The sequence below is a fragment of the Carassius gibelio genome, chromosome A16, assembly GCF_023724105.1.
Source record: "Carassius gibelio isolate Cgi1373 ecotype wild population from Czech Republic chromosome A16, carGib1.2-hapl.c, whole genome shotgun sequence".
Lineage (NCBI taxonomy): Eukaryota > Metazoa > Chordata > Actinopteri > Cypriniformes > Cyprinidae > Carassius > Carassius gibelio.
The window spans coordinates 30987406-31008347 of NC_068386.1; the positions used below are offsets into that span (position 1 = coordinate 30987406).

The window sequence follows — 20942 nt, forward strand, 5'->3', positions numbered from 1 at the left end:
CAAGAAGTTTAGAAACATGTTGATGTTAAATTAGATGCCCTTCTTCTGCTCATCTGCCATTATTATCTTGACCTGCAGAAAGCCCATTCTTTGCGATTGACCTTTTGGTGACTGTGTTTTAAAAGTTTGTTTGTAGGAAACCCTATATGAAGTAATTAGAGACCACAAAACAAGCTGGCTTTTGTAGTAAAAGTGATATCGCTCTCTGTAACATAATCCAATATAGATCTAGGAGTATCACATTCCATGGGGAGTGTTGAAGGCACTCACATTCCACTGATAGTTTGCTGATAGATAAGATAAAACCGAGAAGACCTCGCTCATAGACAAAGAGCAAACCTGGAAACCGTACACAGGCATATACACATGTATGACTTCCAGGATGGGTGACGATTGTAGGTGAACCCCTACATCGGATGTAAGGTATTTGTGAGTAGTTACTGCAGGGCTGGTCGACACTATAAGTCAGTGCGGCAGGGTACCAGAAGGTACAGCAGTGGCCTTTTGCTTTCCCAAATGCTGCTCCCACCCACTGAAGGACACGATTACTTCTTACAGAAAACACTTGTGTTCCCGTTGTAGTCATCATGAACTGTCCTTATCAGTGCTTTACTCAGAGCAGCTGGGAAAAATGCTCATATTCATTAGAGAAGGAAGAATTGTAAACCACACAGCAGTGTAAAGTGAGTGCTTTAGGCTTTTGAAGGGAGGAATATTTTTTCAAATAATGAATTTAATGTCATGTTATTATAACTAGAGCACTGATTTTTTTTTGCCTTCTGTAGAAATAATTTAGTAAACTGCTGTGTAAAGTATTGATAAGATGATGTTTGAAATGGCTGAAGTGAACTTCTTTCTAAGTGCTTGTTCTCTGATTCATGTTTCTCTTGTTTTTACCTACATGTTGTCAGGGCAACTCACTGTAAAAAGTTTAACTATTATTTACTCAATTTTTTTTGGTGAAACATTTTTACACTCAAAAAAATTGAGTAAATTTTAAAGCTGTGAAATCAATGAAATATACTGTTTAAATTGAGTAATTTTCAGTAAAAAAAATAAGTAAATCTGAATAATTGAATAACTTTATATGAGAAATACAATTAATTAATCAAATAATAAACAACAAATAATCAAAATTATAAAACACCACAACTGTAATTCTATGTAAAATAAACAAAAAATATTGAGTAGATATAATTGAAATAATGGATGAAATTTAACCAAACAAATGTGCTATGTTTACTACATGTAAAAGTGAATTTAACTTAATATTGAACTATAAATTATCAAAATGTTGCATTCACATTTTTTTTTTACACTATTTACCCTTTACAATTATTATAATGAAACCAAATAAAGAAAGAAACACATTTTTTATTAAACATTTATTTGTCAATTAAACATTAGACAGTCTAAAAATCAACCTTTGAAACATTTTATCCATTTTAATATTCCAGTAGATTGCAAAAAAATTAAAAATTGTAAAGTAGCCATAAGGGAAATGATTAAACCTTATGAAACATTCCATCCATCTTAGTATTCAAGTAGATTACATGTAAAATAAGATAGCCGTAAGAGAAATGACATCTTACTTTGTTCCTGGTGCATACCAGCCATTTGCAGTCACACTCATTACTACTCATTAAACCATAAAAAAATAAAAAATAAAAGCAACACTTACATCAATATTAAAGGGATAGTTCACCCAAAAAGATGATGTTGTCATAATGTACTCACCCTCAAGTTGTCCCAAACCTGTACGAGTTTCTTTCTTCTGTTGAACACAAAAGATATTTTAATGAATGTTGGTTAACAGACAGTTGCAAGTTGCCATTGACTTCCATGATAGGAAAAAAAAAAGTATACTATGCAAAGTCAATGGCAACCTTTAACTGCGTTAACCAACACTCTTTATTAATACTTGGCTGAATGTCACGTCACTTCACTTAAAATATATTTTGTGTTCAACAGAAGAAAGAAACTCGTACAGGTTTGGGATAAATTGAGGGAGAGTAAATTATGACAACATCATCTTTTTGGGTGAACTATCCCTTCAACAGAATTAATCCGATAACAGAAACACTTCCATCAGGAATACCCATTCTGTGGGATGACCATGAACCACTACTATGCAAGAAGATAATTTTTTTAACCTTTGAACATTAACAGAGAGTTTTGGAGGATCCAGCTCAAGAAACAGTTTTTGGAACAACTCAAGTGAGTACAGGTCTTTCTCAAAAAAATGTGCATATTGTGATAAAAGTTCATTATTTTCCATAATGTAATGATAAAAATTAAACTTTCATATATTTTTTATTCATTGCACACCAACTGAAATATTTCAGGTCTTTTATTGTTTTAATACTGATGATTTTGGCATACAACTCATGAAAACCCAAAATTCCTATCTCAAAAAATGAGTAAATCATGAAAAGGTTCTCTAAACGAGCTATTAACCTAATCATCTGAATCAACTAATTAACTCTAAACACCTGCAAAAGATTCCTGAGGCTTTTAAAAACTCCCAGCCTGGTTCATTACTCAAAACCGCAATCATGGGTAAGACTGCCGACCTGACTGCTGTCCAGAAGGCCATTATTGACAGCCTCAAGCGAGAGGGTAAGACACAGAAAGAAATTTCTGAATGAATAGGCTGTTCCCAGAGTGCTGTATCAAGGCACCTCAGTGGGAAGTCTGTGGGAAGGAAAAAGTGTGGCAAAAAACGCTGCACAACGAGAAGAGGTGACCGGACCCTGAGGAAGATTGTGGAGAAGGACCGATTCCAGACCTTGGGGGACCTGCGGAAGCAGTGGACTGAGTCTGGAGTAGAAACATCCAGAGCCACCCTGCACAGGCGTGTGCAGGAAATGGGCTACACAGAAGCAGCACTGGACTGTTGCTCAGTGGTCCAAAGTACTTATTTCGGATGAAAGCAAATTTTGCATGTCATTCGGAAATCAAGGTGCCAGAGTCTGGAGGAAGACTGGAGAGAAGGAAATGGCAAGATGCCTGAAGTCCAGTGTCAAGTACCCACAGTCAGTGATGGTCTGTGGTGCCATGTCAGCTGCTGGTGTTGGTCCACTGAGTTTTATCAAGGGCAGGGTCAATGCAGCTAGCTATCAGGAGATTTTGGAGCACTTCATGATTCCATCTGCTGAAAAGCTTTATGGAGATGAAGATTTCGTTTTTCAGCACGACCTGGCACCGGCTCACAGTGCCAAAACCACTGGTAAATGGTTTACTGACCATGGTATTACTGTGCTCAATTGGCCTGCCAACTCTCCTGACCTGAACCCCATAAAGAATCCGTGGGATATTGTGAAGAGAAAGTTGAGAGACGCAAGACCCAACACTCTGGATGAGCTTAAGGCTGCTATCGAAGCATCCTGGGCCTCCATAACACCTCAGCAGTGCCACAGGCTGATTGCCTCCATGTCACGCCGCATTGAAGCAGTCATTTCTGCAAAAGGATTCCCGACCAAGTATTGAGTGCATAACTGAACATAATTATTTGAAGGTTGACTTTTTTTGTATTAAAAACACTTTTCTTTTATTGGTCGGATGAAATAAGCTAATTTTTTGAGATAGGAATTTTGGGTTTTCATGAGCTGTATGCCAAAATCATCAGTATTAAAACAATAAAAGACCTGAAATATTTCAGTTGGTGTGCAATGAATCTATAATATATGAAAGTTAAATTTTTATCATTACATTATGGAAAATAATGAACTTTAACACAATATGCTAATTTTTTGAGAAGGACTTGTATTTGTGGGTCTTGGGATATCTCAAATACAATGCATACGTGACTCCCAAAAGATAGCAGCAGGCTCTGCTGAGATTCCCAAGATTGCGGAGGACAGTGATGCAGTCAATCACAACTCCTACATCGCTGACTGCCCCATCATTGTCCCGAAGGATGTAGATTTTTATGAGCTCCTCTGCCAACTCTGCTTGTACGAAGACGGGTAGATCAGCTGAACCCTACAGGCAAATTCTAAAGATAACTGGTTAGAGCTAACATTCAAACCTGAATGTTACAAGAAAGCGACAAATACACAAAACAAATAGCACCTGAAGAAGCAAACATTCTGTTTGACCATATGATAGGTAAAATCTCAAACAAAGTTTACTAGGGGGAGGAGTTGCAAAAATTTACAGCATTCTTCTTAACAAGAAACCTGGTTAATTTTCTACATAGGGACATTTATTTTTAACAATAAACCTAAAAGAAAAGTGAAAAGAGACCAACTGCGAGCTTCTATGCTGTAAATCAATGCTATATGCTTTTATTGAGGTCCGCATTATTTCAACCAATTTCTTTATAAACATGTTTAATATTTAAGTAAAATAACTAATGGTTTTGAAACAAAAAAGATTGTTTAATTGCACTACTTAAAAAAAAAAAATGCATTGCATTAACCCTCACACTCAACCCTTAACCCTCTAAATAATTCTGTGGCTTAGTAAATATTACAGTAATATTTAACTTTATTAACTTAATAAAATCTCTGAATATCGTTTACTTGATTATACAAAAGATGGCTTTCCTGTAGCTCAAACAGTAGAGCGTTGGCGCTAGCAAAAATTGATAAGATTGTAAATGTGTACCTTGAAATGCAATGTAAGTTGCTTTGGATAAAAGCGTCTGCCAAATGCATAAATGTAAACATAATAATTGACTAAAAATACAACAGTTAATTTTATCTAAAATGTACAGTTATAGTTTATCTTTTTTTCCACTAAAACAATTTAATATTTGACTAACAAATTGTTAATTTATAATACACATAATATATTTGTGAAATTTCTATCAAACTATTTAACCCCTTAACTGTCACTCATATTTTTGAACATTGACTTTGTAGTGCACGATCCAAACTTAAATTTTTATTATTCATGAATGAAAATATTTTGTAACATGATATTGATGTACCATTTACATGGTAATGCAATGTCTGATTTTGAAAAGAGTTTTAAAGGATGAATTTTGAGATTTTAAGTTTTCAGTTGATATATAATTTCTCATGATTTCTAAAATGTGATAGAGAAAAAGGCAACAAAGAAGTCTTGTTTTTTTTAACAAAGGTCAAAATTCCTGTTATAATGTAGATTTTTGAGGGTGCACTCTTGTCATAAATTAATCTATTACTTTTCCTACATAATTTTTAACAAAAAACATTGATTAAATATATATTTGGGAGTCTTAGACCTTTCCAACGATATATAGTTTGTCAAGATTAGATTAGATTTAATTGTAATATAGTGAAGTAAATGTAGGCGTCCCACAGAGCGGATGGGTGACAGTTAGCAGGTTATGGATGGAAAATTAAACTGATCTGTTTCAGGGAACAAAAATATTACTTAATTCAAATCAAAATTAATATATTTAAACACACTCTTAAGAAATTTAGTAAGTTTACTCAATTAAAACAATGTACCCCTGCCCCAGCCTCCGCTGTCCTTCAATACCCACCAGGTCTGGATTTATTGTGAAACAGCTGCGGTGACTGGAGTAATGGAATGAAAATTCAGCTTTAATATATATATATATATATATATATATATATATATATATATATATACACACACACACACACACACACAAATATTATATCAGTCTGGCGAGTTACCCTAAAAAAAAATTACTAGCCAAATGGCGATAGAGGGTAGAGGGGGATAGCCGGTTGTTTTTTCTGCATTTTTTTTTTTTTTTAATAAATGCAAGCTTAATGAGCTTAAGAAACTTATTTTAGAAACAATAAAAAGCTTACTGTTTTCAAACTTTTGACCGATATTGTATGTGATCTAGGTTTCAGTGCACTAGAATGATTTTACAACGAAGCAGGCCTTAATCTGGCCGACTCCCTAAGTTATAGTGGGAGCTGATTAAAACGCGCCAGTCTATGTTATGTCCACGCCATTTTAAATACTTTTGCATGGCGTATTTGTAGTGGTGATTTAAGAGCTCATACTTGAGTTCATGTAATAATTATGATGTTTTACAACAACGTGACAGCTTTTTACAAGACAGAATGTTGTCATTTGAAAGTTCATAAACGATGTGTTCCCTTTTGACAAGCCACTGACCCCAAAGGGGAACCTGTACACAATCTTTTCCATTGGGCATGTATAGTTATAGTTGCTGGACCATGGTTACACTTATCGTTAGACTTTCAAATGGCGGTTGAAATAAATGAAGATCCAAATAGTACGAACGTTAACCCACTCCAAAAAAAAAAAAAAAAAACTAACATGCATATCGCTGCCCCACTAACTAACTTAGAAAACTACACTGTTATGTACACGTACACACGGTCAATGTTTAGTCAACTTTTGAATAAAGTATTGCAAATATACATCGTTATAAAATTACTTCTTACAGGAAATTCGAGTAATGCTGTTCACGTCGTTGCTGAGAAAAGCAGTCCTTCAGTGACAGGTGCCTCTTGCTTGAGCCGCGAAACTTGTTAAACATCTTAAGATGACGCAAAATACAAACACAATTGTTAGGAAATCCTTAATAATTAACTTCTGAATTAAACATCACAAACATAATTAGTATTAGCTGGCTAAATTACATAACGTACCACGATATGAGAGGAGTGCGGGCCTTGCCGTTGCTGAGGAAAGCCGTCCTTCAGGTGACTTCGATTAAGCTACGAAACTTGTTAAAGATGACGTAAAACACAAAGACAATTGTTAGGAAATGCTTAATAATTATTAACTTTATAATAAAGTGTTACAAACGTAAGTAGGATTAGCTGACTAACGTTACTTACCAGGAGTTGTGAGGAGTATGGCTAGTCGACGTCGCTGCTGAGGCAAGCAGATTTTTTTTTCCTGCGGAGCTGCACACGTGATCACTTTAGCCGCAAAATTTACTCAATTTATTTAAACTGTCATTTATTAAGCTGGAACTTTATTTAGGAAAATTGGTAGGAAATACTTAATAATTTTAGTTTCTAAAGCAGATCAGTACAAGTAAATAATTATTAAATATTTCTATTAGAATTCACCAGAAATATTGAGGGTATATTAAAAATATAATTAGTTAGTTAAATACTTATTTATTTTCACTACATAAACTTAAATAATATATGTAAATTTTAGAGAAATTATTTGTTGGATTTTTTATTATTATTTTTAACCTGACCCACTCAAAATATCACTTAAATGATTTCAAAAGATTTTATTAAGTTAATATAGCTCTTTATTTTTGTGAAATTTACTAAGCCTCTGAATTATTTTTTACACCATATTAAGTTGTTTACTTTAACTTGACATTAATTCTGTGAATATAAATTTTCAATAGTCTACTAGTGTGTTTTTATTGGCTTATGTCGATACCAAGAGAGCAGACTGACCAAAGTTAATGATGACAGTTGAGAGAAGAAAAAAAAAAAATTATAAAAATTATTTTATTTTTTATTACTATTATTTTTTTTATTTTTTTACACAAAACTAAACAAACATTGGCTTAAAAGAAAATATATTTGTTGACAAGACTGTCATTACATTTGAAATCGAGATAATAAATAATCCCAGTAATGTCGGCGGACATTCAGTCAATTTTAATTTAAGTTTAACATGAAAGTGCATTTATTTATACATTAGTGACCTTGTGAAGACAATTTACACACAAAAAAACGATTACAGTTTTGACATTCTACTAACTGCAACTATATGTCAACTAACTCTCATTAGAGTATTAGTAGACTTTATGTTAGGGTTAGTACAATAAGTTGATTTGTACTCGCAGAGTTACTTATAGTTTTGGGGAAGGCATCAAAATAATGTGACAGTAGATATTAAGCAGACAGTCTACTACAATTTTTCTCAGTCACTTTGTTGCATTTCTCAAAACAAAAATGAAATTCTCAAAACTACTTGTACAACCTCTTGTACATCATCTAGTCATTTATACATATCATAAAACCAGCTTCTCATTCTTTTGAACAAGTTGCGATTGCTTTTGTACATTCATGCAATTGATTACACACATATATCTGCGGTTTCCTACATTATCAGTTGCTAATGTCATGCTGCTCAAAACGTATTATACAGTTTTCTGTGCAATAGTCTTACCCCTCAAAACATCTAGTCTTTAGTTCATCGTATAAGCCATTAAATGCACAATGGTTAATCTAGTTGTCACAAACTGCCAAGCACACTTTTTATTTTTATTTTTACACATTATTATTAGACTTTTTGTCAATTTGGCATGAATTGTGCAAATGAATCTTGACTAATGAAGAGAATGTAGATGATAAACCAATGATAAACCATTTCTCTGAAATAGCTCAAAAGGTTACGTAATCTCATGAATCTTCACTTGGAAAGTTTATACTGTAAAGACAGAGGACAACAAAAGAGTAACAAAATCTGAAAATGGACTTATTTTCATCTTTGTGCCCATATTTCTTTGTCCTTTTCTATATCACAAAGGCATTGTAAAGTTTTTTTTATTTTTATTTTTTTTTTAATATTCTTTGGGTCAGACCACTAGTAAAAGTGTATCTGGGAATTCTATCCAGTCTCTTTCAATCAATATCCCACATAAAGTAATGTGTAAATTTGTACTTTTGAAATGGATATATGGCATACATAAGCATATGGCATACTGTTCAATACAGTAACTATCATCCAAAATGTTGCCATAGTTTACATCAGAACATCCCTCCAGAGTACACTGTTTTATTGACAACATGACTAAGCAATTTGACTGTCGTATCCATAAACTATGACACAAGGACTTGTCATTCGATGGCACTGACATGTTCATTGACACAGATATTTACTTTTGAGAGATGAACTAAGGATTTTGAGCAAGAGACTGACTTTTGCAGGTTATCCATGGTGTTTTGCTATTTGTACAAATGGTTTTGGGAAATGCACTTACTGTTTTGAAAATTGTGAGTTTGATTCGAGAAATGTACCAAAGCGACTGAGAAAAACTGTATTATTATTTTTTTCTTTTTTTGGTCAGACCACTAGTAAAAGTGTAACTGGGAATTCTATCCAGTCTCTTTCAATCAATATCCCACATACAGTAATGTGTAAATGTGTACTTTTGAAATGGATATATGGAATACATAAGCATATGGCAAACTGTTCAGTACAGTAACTGTCATCCAAAATGTTGCCATATTTTACTTTAGAACATCCCACCAGAGTACACTGTTATATTGTCTTATCCCTAAACTATGACACAAGGACTTGTCATTCTGATTGCACTGACATGTTCATTGACACAGATATTTATTTTTGAGAGATGAACTAAGGATTTTGAGCAAAAGATTGGCTTTTGCAGGTAATCCATGGTGTTTTAATATTTGTACGAGTTGTTTTGGAAATGCACTTACTGTTTTGCAAATCTCAAGGCTGATTTGAGAAATGTACCAAAGCGACTGAGAAAAACTGTAATACTCTAATGACAGCTATAATACAATATTCTTTATTTTGAATAAAATAAATGTTTTTAAGTATTACAATAACTATTATATCCAATATTTGCATTTTCAGGCTAATAAAATACATTTACAAACCTGTTCACTCATTTAATGTCGATATGGTCAGTGATACATGCCTTCTTATGGTGTTGTCTGTGTGGATGTGTTATGTAGGTCATCTCAGACCTGGAGGCATGGAATGAGGAGCTGTCCCAGCAGATGAATGAGTTTGACACTGAGGATCTGACACTAGCTGAGCAGAGACTACAGCATCATGCCGATAAAGCTCTCACCATGAACAACCTCACCTTCCACGTCATACACCAGGGACAGGAACTCCTTCAGTATGTCACAGAAGTACAGGCCTCAGGTGAACACACATCCAAACACAAAGATAAGGTTCTGGCGTCGCCCCCTCACTCGAACTATCCCCCTCACCCAAGATGGGTGTGAAAATAGATTTTAATTATGAAATATAATGGTTTATTAAATTTTTTTTAGGACAGTCCGCTTCACAAAGTCACATTTTAATTGTTACTTTGATTCCCTCACAAGCGGTGCAACTAAGAAAGCAGCACTACAGAGTAAGCTATGATGAATTATCTTTTTCATGTTTAATAGAGGTCTAGATTATTATAGTTAAATTATTTCACTGTATTGTTATTATTTGTTGCTGTTCAAGTTGTTCTAATTTAAAATGATGCATCTTTTAAATGGGTCGCAATGAATGTATTATGGAATGGAAATCGATTGTAATGAACTTGTGTTAATTCACTCAGAACGCATTTTTCATTCTACTGCTGTGCTTTTCTGTTGTTTTTCTGAGACGAATACTGCGCTCTCGTCTCAGGTCCCTGATCTATAACGTTATGTTTCTCTATTAGTCTATAGATCAGTGCTCAGGTCTTTAGTAGCTTCGCGCGCATAATTCTTTTTTAAATATTTTTATTTTTTTTTTTACTCTGTGCTATGTCATCACCCCCTTTCCTCACCTCAGCTGCCCCCTCGTCAACACTGTGCTGAGAGCCTGTTATTTATTTATTTAAAACATGGTAATATCTTAGTTTATTTGGGCATGTATCATAGTAGTACTATGGTATTTTCTCAAATGCCTTGTTCTACCATAAATTTTATGCTACATTAAAATGGTAATAAATGGTATAATAAAAACCATTTATATATTAAATGTGTATTTGGTATGCAGTCAGAAGCAGGGTCATTATCGTTATCTAAAAATATTTAAAACATTTTTGTTATTTTAAATACAACGGAGAAAAAAAATTTAAATAAAGAAATTAAAGCTAAATTGTAAATATTTCAAATTAAAATGGAAAGAAATACAAATCAAAACGCACATAGCAAAATTGCTAACAATTGTCAATTGTTTAGGTATATGAAGTACATCTAACATAAAACCACTTTCAAAATAAGTAGCATTCTATTGGTAAATGCAACGAAATTGCATGACCAACTTAACCCATCGCAAAATTTGCATGGGGAATTTTTTTTACCCTCAAATAAAATTCCCAGTTGCTTGGATTCCTATTAAAATTGGTGGATTTTGCTGCCAAAAGTTCACAAAGCACAGTGAATGTAACTGCACTTTGAGTGTCAATGTTTTCTAGTACTGCCACTTGCAGTAGTTACAGTTTGTCAGGTTACTGTGTATTATATCCAACATGATGCACACACAAGTAGTATGGCACTTAATTAAGATATCTGATCCATAATTTGTAAATGTGAAACCGAGTGCATGTCTTTGTATAAGCCAATCTTTGGGGTCACAAGATCACTGTCATGAGGCATCAAAGATTTGTGTGTGCACATGTGTGTGTTAGTGTGTCAGTCCAGTGCAGGCTTAAGGTAGGAGGAGTGGATGGAGCTAAACTCTAAAGCCAAACACATCAGATCCAACCAGGCACCCAGCAGCCCTCCCTTTCTCCCACCCGGCCCTGTAATCCTATAGACTCACACTGCCTAGCAAAATCACTGGTCACAGACACACACACACAAGATTTTACATCTGACATCACGCACAGATAGCAGAGAGCAAAACGAGTCCTCAATTTACTAGCGTCTTTTTGTGGAGGCACAAATACAAACGCAAAACTGGAGTACTCTCAGAGCTTTAGCCCAGTGCAGCTCTGGGCTACGGGTATAAAATGTGAGTACATATGTCTGTGTGTGTGATAAAATGTGTGTGCTAACAATGCTAAGGTTCCAGGTATCTGCACTTCTGTACATGCTATTTTTGCTAACTATACATATAGCTATATAACTATATGTCAGTTATCATTTGTTTTATTGTTGTTGTTGGTTTCATTTTACTTTATTTAAACAAATGTAGCAGAAATGAATCGAATCAGACAAATCAAAGAGTCTATCAGAGCTGTGTGCATTGAAACGAGAGCCGAACTCCTCAGGAAGTCATAAATCAGTTCTAGTGCCACAAGAACCAAGCAAGATAACCAACCAACCAACTTGTTCACACAACAGCTTTCAACATTAACACCAATATAACAATTATTGACAATTTTAATTCGAAGAAGAGATTGTCAAATTTATTGTTCGTGATTGGAATGCAACGCTGGACATCACATGTAAACCCAGGAGATCAAGTTAAATACTTGCATTGACTTCCCCCCCAGCCAGTGAAACCAGACTGAAATTCCTAAGGGGGAAGGGCTTTAAACCTTTGTCTTCACAGAAAAGTCCCTTTGCCAGAGAATGGCAAAGAAACTGCTTTTTATACATTATGTATGGACCAGAATGAACTCAAAAAAGACTTGTAAATGAATCGTTCCATTGCTTAACTCCGTATTCATTTATGTGTAACCCACACATTTGACTATCATGTATAATCACTTATTGTGTATGTCTTTTTATAACTATAGGATACATAGTCATGTCTAGTATTGACATAATCGAATTTTCTTGCTTGATATTGTCCTGACAATCATTTATTTGTAAAATCTATCATAATCATGTTATAGGAATCATGTCCAAAATTAGACCCTGTGAGGCAAGAACCACATGCTTGGTAAGATAAACAAATGATTTATGATACCCCAGACTCAAGACCATATCTGATTGGTCAAGGCAACATTTGAGGGGTGGCCAACAAGGAAGTTAAATGCTTTGGACACGATGTAATTTCGCTTTTAGTCTGCTTTTTAGTCCCTAGCTGCTGCTATTAGCCATGTCGGCTTTTAGTCTAGCATTGCTTGTGCTATCAGTCATGCGGGCTTTTAGTCTGCTTTTAGTTCCAGCCTTGCTCGTGCTATCAGTCATGCCTGCTCTTAGCTTTTAGCTTGTAGCTTTGCTACCTAGCTTTAGCTTGTAGCATCTAGCCATGCGGTTAGTCATCATTGTTCTTTGAGCGCGGTTCCAGCGTGCCTGCCTGCTGCTACTATGCCACAATGAGAAGGAACACAACCTAGTCTCGTCAAACTTTATTTCTTTTCTTTTTCGTTTGAGAGTTTCGTGTTCTGAGTTAAGTTTTGTAACGTCGAGTCTCCGACGCCTGACCTCGGATGCCTGTTCAACTTCGACCAGCGCACACGACTCTGCACTTTCAGCCAACGCCCAACAACCATGGGCTTCCCAAGGCGTCACTTCACTACTGAACTTCCAGCCAATCAGCGACACCGGGATACCCCTTTCAACGGGAGTCCCTTTCACAGGAAGGCAACGTAGCCCCAGATATTTGTTGTGCTGGTGTATCTAATATAATTTTAGTCACATTGAGGAACTCAATGCAAGGGCTAATTACGTGATTGATGGTTGTTCATATCTATGCAATTTAACGTATTGCTGTTAACTTGGGATTCCATATTTCCATTCTCTTAAACTCATCTTTCCCTAACTTTCGACCTCCCTGCAACTTGTGTGAATGTGTGTGTGCGTGCGTTTATGTGTTAGATTAGTTTATATGTCTTAGATTTATCTAATAAAGCCTTATTCATATTGAAAAGAGAAGTATCTTGTGTTTTGTGCTTACAAGTTAATGTCTTAAACTGCCGATCTTGTTACTGTGCTAATTGATAGTGTTTCACTATAGTTTGGATATTGTTATCCTGCGCAGATTTGATGTTAAACGGCTAGTTCACTGAATCGCAGGGCGTCTCCGTGACCAGCCGTGAAACAGTGATTCTGTTCAAATTCCCTTTAAAATCTTAAATGATTCCCTTTGAGCTAAATTGACCTGTTTCCCTTACATTGAATGGTGGAGAATATGCGGGCAGTTTAATCTAAATTGTGAGCATAAACCAAGTTATTTAATCTTTGATTTTGCTAAAGGAATGAAAGACGAGAAGCTTGCGAGACCGGAGTATGTGTGTGTGTTTGTATGACCCGTGAGGTAAGCAGCGCGCGCCCTCCCGCTTGAATGAAAGGAGCTAGAGGAGACTTAACTCAAGTCCGTCTCTTCAATGTTAACAGCAGTAAGTGAACTTAAAAGTAAACATCTGAGATCGTACAATAAGGTAGAAATTGAGCGTGTTCCTCATTTTTCTAATGCCTTGTTTTATAGCTGATTTGATTTCACTGCGTGTTCCAGTGTCTCAAACGCTATCTCAGTCACTGTTTGCTGAACGGAGCTAAACTGTTAGTGTTTCAAAAGGGATATAAATCGGTGAATAAAGAATAGTTTTGAGCGGGTTCCTCAACCTATTTATCAAAGTCCCCGTATTCACATTTCATATAGTTTGATTGCCAGTGCGTGTTCCACTGCCGAATCAAATTTGATATTCGACTCCCCTAAGTTAACGTTAAACATTAGAGAACAATGTTTGCCCATTTGTATCCGGTCACAAAGTGAATGCAATCTCGCGTAACACGGCGTGTGTCCGAGAGTAATTTGAATGGGAGTGTTTTAAAAGCTTGATCAAGTAAATTTTAACTGTGTACCAACAGCGAAGGAAACTTTTATGTTTGTGTCCAGAAAAACTGGCACGGAGATTCAGATTGCTGAGATTGATATAATAACTACAGCAGGAAGCTGCTATTTGAATTAAGATAAATTTAACTCTATACAAACTGAGAGTTTAAGTGCCACATCGCAAAACCAACTGAAAGGCGGTGTTGTTATTTGTACAGTGTTGAAATGAGCCGACATTTCATGTAACATGCTTAACTGTATTTGCAACAATGCAACAATTCATGTGCTAATCCACTAGAATGTGATTTGGTTGCCATAGTGACGACCGTGACCCGGAAGCCTAACGTACTTCCGGAGCAACTCTGAACTGTGCACGCGCAGTGCACAAACTCTGCGGTGTCGCTAAGCTAACGAAACCATTGCATTTACATTGAAGTCTATACTAAAGCCACTAGCCTCAAAGGTTAGCCGTTAGCATTACCATCCAGTGGTAGAATAATGTGTGTTTGGGCAACGCTGACGTGATTTAACCATTTTAAACATCTTAACCAACACTTGTTAGTCTCTTTCTTTTTATCGCTCTCTTTTCTCACTAGACCACTTATTTTCATTTTACTAGAAAGGGAAATACTGACTCACAATTATTAATTGTCAAATTGAAATTTAATTGAAACATTAAATTTATTTGGAAGCATTTAAAATTTCCCTCTCAGATCATTTCATATGATCTTTTATTTCTAGTATTCTCTTTTGGGTCTAATTATTTTAGGAATGAATAAGCCTTGAACTTTGGAAGATAAAGTAAACTTATTCTTCCTAATTTATTTATTACCCATCTGAATATATGCTATTCAGACCTTTACTTATTTGAATACGTTTTACCCCTCTTCCTGTTTTGGTTATACACTTAACCACTATTGTTTTACCATGATTTCCTCTTTTTAATTTCATTTTTGCATATTTTGCCCATTTATTAATTTTTTAATTTTCCTATTTCTTACCATTTCTTTTGTGTATCCTAGCCTGGGAATGACAAACTTGAGCCCTAAAAGGAGACATTGTTATCCCTCACTACGAGTTCAAATAAATTAGAAAGACAACTCTCTTTCACTTAAAGTTTATTTTGTTTGATTAGTTGTGCAGCAACTAACACAACGCTCTCCTTGTAGTTGAGGTAACCACTACTGAGACTTACCATCTCCGTCCTCTCTCTCATTTACTTTCCTCTTCTCTTTTTACATTTGTAGGACATGTAAGAACCATCAATCAATTCTAAGTGAAGTAAATACACAATCGTGCCAAAGACGACGAATCATCCTTATGAATTTGATTGTAATCATCCTCTCATTTGTTCTTCCTAAACTCCCTACATTTGGAAACGCAATCCAAGTTTTAGCATCTCATCCAACGTTGAGATCAATTTAATAGAGATACGTGTTGAGCAACTGTCGCCTTCGCTGACTCCCTGGTGAGCGGTCCAACTGAAAGGTGTACGGTGTCAATCCTGTCAGACTAAGAAAAGAGATATCAGAATTATTATTGTATTCTTTTGTCCAAAGCAAGAAATATAATAATATTATTTACGTTTTTGATAACATTTAATTGGAAAAAATAATTTTCCTCATTTGAAAAACAGAAATTTTGCTTGTCATTTGAATTTGTTTTTCACCTCTGTCTCTCTTTTCCTCTTCCTCATTAGAGTGACAAAGTCTTCGCATCTCTACTTAGACACCCTGAGACCAACACAGTCATCACCACATTTCACTAGTGGTTCACAATCACTGATACAACACTTAGTTGTCCCACCACACATAGGCTTTTACTCCACACAGATCTGTGTCAGTCTCTCTTCTCCCCAGCGTGCCAACATGCCGCAGACTGCAGACCCCATTTCCCATGGGGAAGATGTGAACATGTGGCTGAGAGGCATGACAGGTAGCCTCACTCCAAAGACATTTGAACTGTTATTATTTTTAATAATAATCCTAATCCTGAGAAGATTCCTGACACAATATTCAAGCCAGAACAACAACCACGAGGAGCTAGTCAAGATCAAGAGCTCACTAAGCTATTCCTTCACCACCCAGCTGAAACTGAGCGACAAGCACATCACCCACCTTCAAGAGGAGCTGACACGTGCTCAACATCGCATAGACAAGCTGGAAGTGAAAGTTCAAGATCAACTCAAAGCACCCAACGAGAGGGAGCAGGATACAACAGAACAAGTTATGAAGCTCCTAGCAGCCCTGGCAGCAGCTCAGCTCGACCAGCAACATACAACGGCTGCTCAGAAAGACCTGGTAAACAGACTCCAGTATGCCGAACAGCTACTAGAGAAAGCCAAGCTAGACATCAGAAACAAGAACTCTGAAATCAGTGCTTTGAAAGACCACCTTGAAAGGTACAGAACTGAAATGGACAATCTGACCCAACAACTAGACGATACCAATGATGAGCTCTACATGGTCAGAAAAGAACTCCAAAATGCTTACAAGCACAAACAAGAGCCAAGGAAAGAGAAACCTCTCTTAGCCTCATCACTGCTGAGCAGAGCAGAGTCCCACGTCCAAGAACTGGCATATGACGAAAGGAGCGAAGGGCCACAACCCAAAACCTCACCTGCCTTCGCCACACAACCCTTTCCTGCCAATGAAAGAATACCTCCCGTCCAAGTCCTTGAAGCCGCACACGGGATGACAATCAAAGACCTCAACAAGCTGTCTGAAAACATCAGCAGGTTCAACCCGGACTCCACAGAGAGCCCCGACATCCAAGCTTACCTGCGAGATATCGAATTTCAACTGGAAGTGAGACCTCATGTGACTGACAGAGACTGGTTATACCTCCTTAGAGCCACGTCCAGTCCCGAGGTACAAAACTTTCTAGATCGACAGCCCAGTCAAACCAAGTCAAACTACCAGCGACTTCGTGAGGTCCTGATTAAAGAGTTTACAGACCCAGAGTCTGAACATGGACTGTTAACTGCCTTGGAAACCAAACAAGGTCGTCAAGAGACTCCACAAGCTTACTACAAGCGACTCCGACAATCCTACTTTGGTGCACACAACAACTCTGACCTTGAAGAGGATGTGAACTTCAAAACCCTCTTCCTAAAGAATCTGCACCCTGGAGTCAGTCACCATCTAGGTGTCATGGCCTGTCCGAACTCCATGACCATCCAACAGTTGCGTGACCTAACACAGAAGGCCTATAACAAGCAGAAGTTGGCCTCAAAGAAAGGTAACAAAACATCCACACTCTTGAACTCTGTCAACAAAGACTCAAGCCTTGCACTGGACGACACCCAGTGGCATCACAACACCAGAGTCTTCCATCAAGAGCACAGAGAACGTGACGCCCATATCCACGACCGCTTTCAGCCCAACTGCTGGAAAAATCCATGGGACCTGCCACGCTTCTCAAGAAACCAAAAGGATAACATCTGTAAACCTAACCAGATATCCAAAGGTAATCACCTGACTCATCCAAGAGCAACTCGTGTGGGTAAGCGACAACAAAACCCACCTCAGCACCACTCAGACATGCACAGTGCTGAGTATGCACAAGAACATAACCGCTTACCATTAGAAGACACGGAACAAGTCATGGAACAACTAAGAGAGTTCCTTCAAGACAATTTACATGCATATGACCACAAAGTTGAGTTGTGCTCGCTGTGACCAGCGACAGAACGGAAGGCCGGTGATCACCTGGTGCACCACATCAGAGATGACAAGCACCTGTTCAACAACAACCCAGAATGAACAAGTCTTTAACGGCCAACTGTTGATGAAAAATCTGAGGTACTAAAGGACATGACCTCAGTCACTAACAAACTGTCAAATGAACTCCAACTCCAAGTACCACATTCCCTGTCTGTGCAACAGCAACCACCAGAGCACAGAAGGTCAGAAAGACTGCTACAGCCAGAAGGCATCACAAGAAGAATGCAACATAGGAGACAAAGTTTTGCAACCCAGCCTCACACAGCCATGCCAAACTGCCTCCGACTGTCTGCCAAAGAACTTCCTGCCTTGCTGGACTGACCCCTCATTAGACCATGGACACGCCCTCATCCAAGCCAAGGATGCAGAGAGTCAGTCTTCAGTGACATGCTAGAAAAAGGGGGAGACAACACAGACTTGAACAGATCTGACCACACATGCACTACACCAGTAACACACAACATTACCTACACCCAGAGGTAAACACATCTACTGATAACACAGTCAACAAACATATTCTACCCACAGGTAGAATATCCAACTTTTAGTGTAACAAAGTTACACATACCCACCATGAAGAAACGTGCAGCCATCCTCACAATAGGTAGAACACCTGACACTAAGTTAAGGTTCATGACACTAGCTGCACCTGACATCCTAGCCTATCCTTCTCCTTCCCCTCTTTCCTGAGTAGGTGAAATGCCTAGACACCCTGCGAGGGTCGAAGGTCTGATATTAGGATTGACTCGCAACACCTAATATCCGCCAGCCACTCTAAACTGAATGGAAGCCAGAGAGCTCCATGCATGATAGGTCAATTCATTGAATTGAAAATGAAATTACTAGAAAACTAATGGTAAACATGTAAAGTAAGACAACCTAGAAGAACCAAACAAAGTTAACCACACATTTGATTGATGAATCAAAATAAAAACAATTTCCAAGACGATCTAAACTATCCTCAATGTGCTAAACTACACTGACTAATTGAACTTAACCACGTGTACCTAAATAACCTGATGCCTGCACCAGTACAGTAACTGTCATGGAGGTGTTGTCTTGCTGTTTGCTGTGTTTGTCTGCTTCTTCTGCCTTTGTTTCTCCAGCGATCGACGATGTCTTCACCTAAACACCTCGCCGATCGAAAGGGGGATATATGTAGCAGAAATGAGTCGAATCAGACAAATCAAAGAGTCTATCAGAGCTGTGTGCATTGAAACGAGAGCCGAACTCCTCAGGAAGTCATAAATCAGTTCTAGTGCCACAAGAACCAAGCAAGATAACCAACCAACCAACTTGTTCACACAACAGCTTTCAACATTAACACCAATATAACAATTATTGACAATTTTAATTCGAAGAAGAGATTGTCAAATTTATTGTTCGTGATTGGAATGCAACGCTGGACATCACATGTAAACCCAGGAGATCAAGTTAAATACTTGCATTGACTTCCCCCCCAGCCAGTGAAACCAGACTGAAATTCCTAAAGGGGAAGGGCTTTAAACCTTTGTCTTCACAGAAAAGTCCCTTTGCCAGAGAATGGCAAAGAAACTGCTTTTTATACATTATGTATGGACCAGAATGAACTCAAAAAGACTTGTAAATGAATCGTTCCATTGCTTAACTCCATATTCATTTATGTGTAACCCACACATTTTAATCGGGTTCTTTAATCGGGTCTTTGTCTTGTCCAATAGCTGTCATGGCAAAAATCACAGGCTGAATAAAGTGTTCATACTAAAGTCTTCTTATGGATTACCAACATAGCCTGCCTTTGCATGCTATACTCTTTCTTGTTTATCCAGCTGGGATTTTCTTTTTTTGTGAACAATCTTTCTGAAGTCCATTGTCTTTATCTAAAGTCAAACTTTTAGGGTAAAATGCTGGAAATAATTTACACTCTTTCTCTGTCAAGGTGTGGAGTTGTTATGTGACCGTGATGTTGACATGGCGACGCGGGTGCAGGACCTGTTGGATTTCCTGCATGAGAAACAGCAGGAGCTGGACGCAGCCGCTGAGCAGCACAGGAGACACCTGGAGCAGTGCGTGCAGCTCCGCCACTTACAGGCCGAGGTCAAGCAGGTAACATTTGACTGTCTGTCTCTCTATCTACCCATCCAGCAACTCAAGGACACATTCAGGCACATGCATACATGCTCATGTAAGCATGGACTTAAATTTTAGATCATGATACAGCTTTGTCAGCGAAGAACAAAACAACTGCTACGTGATGTGTTCCAAAACACCTCCATATTGTCATGATTATGCAATAGTGATTTTATTTTAGAGGTGGGAATTTCCTCTGTCTGTACCTGGGCAGTGACTCATGGGTAATGAATGTAGACCAATCTGAGGCTGAAAATTAGACATTACCTTGTACACTACTACCTCTGACACATTGTTGCATATTTTTGGTTTATTACATTGTCACACATTGTAGCTTTTTGTGATGTAACTATGATAGATTATCTTGCCCCTGTAAACAATGACAATTAAGATCATAATGGTTTAGGTAGTACCCTTTCTTTCACAAACAATGATACATGTAGGGTTCAATTGGGCTAAAGGCATACCTTAAGTAATGTTTTTTTTTTTTTCATAATATATGATATCAGAATAATGTATTGTTTGAACACTGATACAAAGGAAACATAAAAGTAGTTTGTTTAAAATCATAAAAATTTGTTTCAATTAATTAATTTTTATTTTATAACACCTACTAGCAACTTTATTAACTTTATTGTAATTACGTTAACAATCATATTACATTACAGACAAAATATTCAAAATAGCTAGATGCTTTATTTTATACATTGACATATGCATTTGAAATACTAAATTACTATTAACTAATGATCTGTTAAGCATTATATGATGTTTGTT

At 36.9% G+C, this 20942-nt stretch overlaps 1 protein-coding gene and 1 long non-coding RNA gene across 5 annotated transcripts in view; one reads left to right on the forward strand and one right to left on the reverse strand.

Annotated features, from left to right (window-relative positions):
• Positions 1 to 20942, forward strand: part of LOC128030934 (triple functional domain protein-like) — a 252485-nt gene that overhangs the window by 181906 nt on the left and 49637 nt on the right. For all 4 annotated transcript variants that reach the window (XR_008187999.1, XM_052619030.1, XM_052619031.1 and 1 more), the window contains exons 15-16: positions 9627 to 9822; positions 19975 to 20141. Coding sequence is in view for 3 of the 4 variants with exons in the window: in XM_052619030.1 (XP_052474990.1) it covers positions 9627 to 9822; positions 19975 to 20141 (363 nt within the window). In the remaining variant the exon portion in view is untranslated. The remainder of the gene's footprint in view (positions 1 to 9626; positions 9823 to 19974; positions 20142 to 20942) is intronic.
• On the reverse strand, positions 3811 to 6670 carry LOC128030940 (uncharacterized). The gene is made up of 3 exons (XR_008188001.1): positions 6591 to 6670; positions 6384 to 6478; positions 3811 to 3984 (listed from the first exon to the last, which is right to left on the reverse strand). It is a non-coding gene; the product is annotated as an uncharacterized LOC128030940 (long non-coding RNA).